This window comes from Maylandia zebra, linkage group LG7, assembly GCF_041146795.1.
Source record: "Maylandia zebra isolate NMK-2024a linkage group LG7, Mzebra_GT3a, whole genome shotgun sequence".
Taxonomy (NCBI): Eukaryota; Metazoa; Chordata; class Actinopteri; order Cichliformes; family Cichlidae; genus Maylandia; species Maylandia zebra.
In genome coordinates, this window is record NC_135173.1 from 12,098,582 (window position 1) to 12,106,385 (window position 7,804).

General features: G+C 39.0%; 1 protein-coding gene across 11 annotated transcripts in view; it reads left to right on the forward strand.

Moving 5' to 3' along the window:
* The window catches only part of mef2aa (myocyte enhancer factor 2aa), a 66,623-nt gene extending 62,564 nt beyond the window's left edge, over positions 1–4,059 (forward strand). For all 11 annotated transcript variants that reach the window (XM_004553221.6, XM_004553222.5, XM_004553224.4 and 8 more), the window contains one exon: positions 142–4,059. In XM_004553221.6, coding sequence (XP_004553278.1) covers positions 142–478 — 337 coding nt within the window. In that variant the 3' untranslated portion in view covers positions 479–4,059. The remainder of the gene's footprint in view (positions 1–141) is intronic.
* The last annotated feature ends 3,745 nt before the right edge of the window (positions 4,060–7,804 follow it).

The following is a 7,804-nucleotide window of genomic DNA, read 5'->3' on the forward strand; positions in this document are numbered from 1 at the left end:
TAAAAGCAACACCCACTGTGCTCTGTGATATCATACTGAATCACACATCTACAGTCCTGGCTTTTCACATTATTTCAGTTCATATTTGTTCGCTCGTTGTTTTTGACCAAGAACAAAATGTCTCGCTTATCTTTGCTGCAGTGGCGGAGGTCACCTACCTCAGGGTTCCAACCTATCTATCAGCACCAGCCAGAGCATAAACATCAAGTCTGAGCCTATCTCACCGCCACGGGAGCGCGTCACCCCGTCTGGGTTCCCCTCACAGCAGCCGCAGCAAGGGTCCAGCCGACAGGAAGTTCTGGGACGTTCACCTGCCGACAGCCTCAGCTCGTCTTGTAGCTCATATGATGGCAGTGATCGCGAGGACCACCGGCCAGACTTCCACTCCCCGCTGGGGCTGGGCAGACCCCCTGCTGGCTCGGAGGACAGGGAGAGCCCATCGGTCAAGCGCTTGCGCATGGACACATGGGTGACATAAAGAGCTCTGATCAAGCCTCCAGTCACCAGCCGGTCAGAGAGAGAGGGAGGGGTTAGACATGGAGATAAAAGAGAGAGAAAGAGGGAAAAAGAGAGAGTGAGGGAAAGAGAGAGAAAGAGAGAGAGAGAGAGAGAGAGCAAGGGTCCTTACAGCTATCATTGTCATGCTATTATTCAACTCCACTTCAGTTTGTATGACTGAGATGTAATGTAATAAGACGTGTCAGGACATATCTAAAGTTAATTCTCAGACTGATAAAATAAGATTAAAAACTCAGCTAGGTGGACTGAATTATATGCACAAACAGGTGGTATCAGGTACTTGGTGCAATTCAGGAGACGCTGCAGAAGAAAGATGTTCAAAGAAAATCGTTAAACAATAGGCGGTAGATTACTTTAGTCACTGGTCTAGTCAGACACTTACATGTAGTTGCTGTTTTTGCTGTTGTGCTTGCAAGTTGCAAACAGTCAGAGAAAATTGTGTTGCTTTCAGGCTGAGGACCCGTGCATATGATATTTCACTGCAAGAACTGTCTTTAAAATCATGCTGTAATCACACAAGACCTTTATATTAAGTGGCCTCTCCTAATTTATTGACTGAGTGGATCAGGCGCGCATCAGTTTAAAGGACCAGTGTGTGGGATTTGGTAGAATTTAGCTGCGATGGTGTGTGTTGCAAATTGATCCCTCACTTTTCCCCTTCCGAGGCCGCCAATGTAGAAACGTGAAAGGTTTGTCCACGTTTGTCCCACATGACCGACTCCGTGGAAGAAAATACTGCTCTAATTATAAGCCACACATCCCCCCCTTCAAAACGTAAAAAACAAATTCAATTGCAGTTGACTACACACTAATTCAAACATGTTTGTGAATGCTGTAATATACGCCTGCCGTTGGATACTCAAACATCCAGCACACTGGTCCTTTTTATCAAAGTTACACAGATATTTTGATCCTACAGTAAATCGTTGCAACAGTTGAGACTACTTTAGCGAATACGTGAAACATAAATGTCAGGGGTAAAAATGAGATAGGAGCAGAATCTATTGCAATAATGACAATAACTATTCATTTTATAATTTAAAAGATTAGGGTATGTAAATGTGCAATTAAGATAATGCCCAGTTGAGCTGGTGAGAAAGTCAGCATGTTCACGTTTGTGTAACAGTTCATCAGTAATATAAGCCAAAGCTGTTCTTTTGTGTTGTTTTGTACAGTTGCATTGATTTCTCCTAACAACTCACTCAAACGCACCGTTTCTTTCGTCACAGTTCTTATTTGTTATTGTGCTTTTAATATAGTTTAAAGTCATGTAAACCAGATCTTGAATCGATATCGAAAGCCATGAACATTTGCTGTTCTGTTTGTGTAATTGATCATTTGAGCCAAACGTCGTCTTTTGTTGTGTAAATAGCGACTTTAATATATATTACCAGGGTGTGAGTACATGCTGAATGTACTGTATGATCACCGTTTTCAAGGAAAGTATATTTTTGTGGTTTACAGCCAAGTTTACAAGAGTACACCCTTAAAGAAAAAGGAAAAAAAAAGTAGATCATTCACTGGTCAATATTTACTATTATGTTAGTCTCTTTGAAAATGAACCGCCAACATAAAACTCCCATGTGTTTAGTTCCAGATGGCTAATTTGTTTCGTCTCTCTTTTTAGTGGTTTAGTGGTGATTGTTTGTCCTGATGACATTGTAATAACAATGCTGTGAGGTTGAAGTTCCACTATTTTCATATTTCTTAAGGATAATCACAAGGCTAGGGGAAATAGGGTTTCTTCTCACCTATTGTGCTGGCCTGTGTTAGCAGCTGCTGAATACACTGCCACCATTCAAGTCCAAGGTCCAAGCCCCTCACTGAGGAATAATCTATTGTTAATGCGTGTAGCTCGACTGAAAGACACGTCATCTCTCAAGCCATTTCCGCTATCGTGCTATTGGTTCATGCAATTAAAGGAAGACACATGGACATGGCAGAAGTGGCTGCTGACCTTCGTACAAAACCAGTCATGCCTGTTCCCACGTGTAGTTGTAAATATGTAAGTCTGCTTGAACTGTCCGTCACAATTGTGTGCAAAAACACCCATGTGTGTCATGAATTGGCAACGCAAACTTCATCTTATCTCCATTTCCCGTTTGAGTAGTGCAGCCTGAGGAACAGTGAAAATCTGAAGCTGTTGAGGTCATGTAAAGACAGGAGATGGTGTTCAGGGGGAGGGGCTGTGACTTGTTTTCTTCTTCATCCTCACTGGAAAGGAATCATTCAGCAGCCAAATCATAATAAAACACACTGACTGACTTCAATCTCACTGCTGAAAGGCACACATTTGTATGAGAAGTTTGCTGTACAAGACGAGTGTTGCTGTGTCTTCGCCATGGCTTTTCTTGTGTGCGTTTCTGAGGTTTCTGACCTATGCTGCCCCCATCAACAGCTCCATGGTTGCTCACGTCTGTAATGATCTATGCAGTTAACCCCGATTCACATTAAACATACAGAATATGATGTCATTACAGGTCACGTTTAGTCTGCGGTGCATTAGGAAGACGAGTGTTAAAGACTGTTAGCCTCCTAAAGTGCCACAGAAGGAAGTTGCTGGAGTACAAGTTAGGTCTAATACATTTCATTAAATTATTTATTTGGATACCCTATGTCAATTTCCACATACTCACATGGTGTATAGTAATCCATAGTGTAATGTAGTTTTAACACAGCTGGTGAGAATAGCAATAATAAAAGACTACAACGAAAACCATCTGCCTGTCTGGGCAGCATCACCTCGAAGTTGAGCACATATTTTAGCACTCGATAACATATCAGGGAATTTTGTAGTTGCTCTATCTATATGCACAGTTAGGAAAATGCCTTATCCCAAAGAGAAATGACACCGCTTTTACTTTCCCTCAGTAAAACAAAGACAATGCAGATTTCAAGCAAACATGACCAGACCTGCCTCGTCTCAGATAGGACACACGCAAGAAAACGCACGGCGAATGCACTGCGATACACTTTGCTCTTTTGGTCTCTGTCCAAGTTGTGCACAACTGATGAATGTGAAAGGAAAGGGTAATCAATGAACCTCTGTCGAGGACTTTCTTCACTTTGCTGTGCAAGAGTACACTGCTTTGCTTCACTGCTTTTATAAACAGAACTACGTGTTTGGTAAGTGTTTGTAGTTGATAGTTCACTTAACTAAAGAAGCTGTTTTCGGTTTGAATGCTCAGACCGTTTGGCGGCACAAGCTGGACTTTGTTGCCAATAATGACATTATTTGTTTCAGAATCAAAATAGATTTGAAGTTAATCTACATTTTATTTCCCTTGAATGTGTTCCTTTATTTTCAGCATAAATATTCAAGTGAACTTTTTATTAAACAATTAAGATACTATGCTAGATGTTGTACAAAATTTGTATTCTTCACAAAAGTACAAAATATTGGCTTTTAATGTGTAATTTAGGTTATCTCTCTTATTCTGTATAAAATGAAGTAAACAACTCTTTCATAGAATTTGTTCTCCTGTGAAGTCCCAAACAGTAGAAACTGTCAACTTTATTAAACACCTCAGTGTATGCTCAGTCTGATCTCACTGTCTATTTATCTTTGAATTATGCAAAGACTTTTTTTCCCCTCGTCTCTTATATCGGTGTACTATATTTATTTGGTTCACTGGGCCCACTGCCATTGTCAATTAGATGCAAGCTGAACAGGCAGCACATTGCGTCTAAAAACTTGAAAAAACCCAGAATTTATATAAGAAATGTTAAATTTCCAGTTTGTGTATTTTAAAATCATATTAATTTCCAATGAAAAAGTAGGACTACTGCACTGGAAAAAAACCCAAATAACTGTCCATTGAATCCAATCATGTGTGATCACGTGTAATATTAAGTAATTTTCTGCCTATGCATTAACTTCTACATAGATTTTATTTTATATATTGTATATGATTTGGAAATTTGTATTTACTACAATGAAAATCTTCCATGTATTGCAATGAAGAATCTCTAAGTTTGTCAAGTTAATACAACAATATCATTGTTAGAACAGCTACAAATTATATATAGTAGAAACCATATTTTTTGCATTCAGCTGTTACAGGCACCAGTAGAGAACAGTGTATTTGCATGCTATTGCCTGCAGGAGGCACTGCAGTACAATCAATTAGTCAATAGTTTGCTGGGCCGTTACTAAAGCAGGGGAGTGTACTGCAAAGGAAAACTAGTTTATTCCATCTCTCTTGATCTACTTTGACTAAAGCTTCTTATTAGTGGGCTCTATATTAATTTTATGTCTACTATACAAATGTGTATGTGGAAGATGGGAGATGACAGACGTTATGAGCCATCAATATATGAATATGAGGTTAAATGGACACACCAAAAAGTAAGGGAAAAATAAAATGTAAAAAAACAAAACAACACAAGTATAGGCTTTAACATGACAATGAGAAGGGGGAAAAAAACAACAAAAAACCATTTGGGGACTGAATCACTGATCACACCAAAAGTCAAAGTTAAAGTTGTCATATTTTTATATATTGAGACATTATTTGGAAAGTGAATTATTGTTATAAGTTCGATATTTTTAGTGTTGTTCCTTACCTTTTGAGGCTTTTTGAAAAAAGGAAAGTTCTACAGAATTTCAGTAGAATACTAAACACACCCCATGATTCAACAGCTTTTGCAACAAAAAGTCGAAGTAATTGCTTCCTTTGTGACTTTATCAGTCTCTCACATTGTTGTGGAGGAATTTTTCCCACTTTTCATTACAACATTTCAGTTTCAGTTGATTAAGGTTTGCAGTCATTCATTTATGCACACGTCTCTTAAACATTTCAATCAAATTGAGGTTTAGACTTTGACTGGACTATTGCAACACCTTGATTCTTCTTCTTCTTCTTTTTAGTTATTCTGTTATAGATTTGCTGGTGTGTATGTAATCGTCGCTCTATAGTTTCAGTTGTAGTTAAACTTTATCAGAGGAGTTCATGGTCAACTCAATGACTACAAGGTGCCCAGGTCCCATAGCTAAAAGATAATCATCACACCTCCACCACCATGATGCAAGGTTTATGCTGATATGCTGTGTTTGGATTCCATGGCTCTGTGCATCATGGCAAAACTGCTCTACTTTGGTCTTATCTGTTCAAAGGAAATCGTGTACAAAGTTTTGTGTTATGTTTGGATGCTATGCTAAGCTACGCTTCCAAACCAACGCGTATTTGTTCAGTCTTTTTCTAATTTCTGCCATGGACTGAGGCCTGTAGAGTCTGAGGCATAGTTCTCAGTTTTGGTTTGGTTTTTTTAATTTCTCTGAACATTGTATGGTCTTACTTTGGAGAGGATTTGCTGGGAAGACCATTCCGGAGAAGACCATGTTACTGTGTTAACATACCTGGATGCTTCAGACAGAAAACCAAACCCTCTGCTTTTGTAAAGGTTGTTGGTTCTCACTTAGCAGCTGAAACCTACCCTCTTAAATCCCATGGAAGCAGTAAGAGTTTTGTTTTTCACAGGACTACACAGTGTTTTTGCAATAGACTTTCATTCCTGACAGCAGGAAAATCACAGGTGGAGCTGATGACATTAATGACTCATGACTCAGTTCCAATCAATGTCCTAGTAAACCGTGACCCTGCAGCAACATACGTAATAGCAGGGCCTCCCATAAATGGAATGCAGACATCTTTAATACACCTATTCCTTTCTATTCATGGCAAGTCAAAGTGTTTATTAGTGGGTGGGTCCATTTAGAGGACAACTCTGTATATTTTTACTATATTTTCATCTGCCACCTGCACTTGCTAGTTACTTACCAAATTGTAAACAAACCGATTCTTCTATTGCACTTTACTACTTGAGCACCTTAAACAACATGCCCCATTCACTCATTCATTTTCTACACTTTTTTTTTAACATCTAAGTGATTTCTAGCTAACATTCGCACACATTAGTTTGGATGAACACATCAGGAGCAACACAGGCCTCAGTATCTCCAATCTCAAATTGGAAGGTCATCTTCTAATCCCCTCGATTAGCGGATGACCTGCTCTACCTCCTGAGCCACAGGTCAGCACAGGCTTGAAAATAATTACCTCTCCTATAACAGATTAAATAGTTACAGTTTTAACCCATTTGGCCACTGACAATGTTTAAATCTTAAGTTCAAACCCTGGTAAGAACTATTTCTTTACTTTTACTTTCATCACTTTGAATGCAGTTTGTGTGTGTGTGTGTGTGTGTGTGTGTGTGTGTGTGTGTGTGTGTGTGTGTGTGTGTGTGTGTGTGTGTGTGTGTGTGTGTGTAAAGGATTACTTACAGAGAGGCATTGTCAAACAAGTAAAAAATCCTGAAAGGTCATTTCCCCATGGCAAACTATCAAACTGTTCACTCAGTGTTACATATTAGTTTGTTAACACTGCCCAGCTGCACAGTTCTAACATTAGCATTTTATTGCCCAGGTATTGACTAAGGTACCATTATTAAGGTAAGAAAAAAAAAACATGCAGGTAATTGTTACAACCTGTATCAGCGAAAGACAGATTATGATTTTATTTTACACTTTGAATCTTGAGGTTTTTGCACACATTCTCCGTGTGATTCCTTGATTTCTTAAACAGGCAGCTGGAGTCTGATGGTTGGGAAAGGTTGGGTCACATTTCACTGCGTGTTATACTTGTATAACTATGTACGTGACAAATAAAAGGATCTTGAATCTTGAAGCAGTGGGAACAGTTCAGTGCATCAAATATCCATCAGAGTATAGTTCAGAATCATAGATGTTAGGCTGAGCAATTACTGCTCGAAGTATAGAACCGACTTTTGTCCGCTGGTTTATTTTAAATGTGCTGGCCAAAATTTTCTCTCTGAATTAAAGTCGACTTTCTCTAGAAAACTCTGCTTTTTCACATCTTGTGTAGGCAGGGTCTCATCATCCATTTATGTACAGAACTGTTATTACAGTGTAATCTCTAATCAGATGCTGAGATTACCTGAGAGGGAAACAACAAAATCCTGCACTTCCTTAAGCGCATGTAAACATGGGTGTAGTTAAAGTTTGAGTGGGGAAGGTGGGATGTGTGTGCATTTGGGGTGTGGGTCATAGACTCTACAATCTAACCACTGTAGAAAATCTGAGGCATTATACTGTTATATGTCACACATTTAAATATTCATTTCCATAAAATCATTAAGGTAGAATGGAAAACTGAATCAGGTTGTCAGTTATCAGGGGAATGAGTCTGAAAAATGCATACTTGTTAAATTAATTGTTGAATACATGGTCAAACAGTGGTCACAGACACCATAAACATTGGACAGC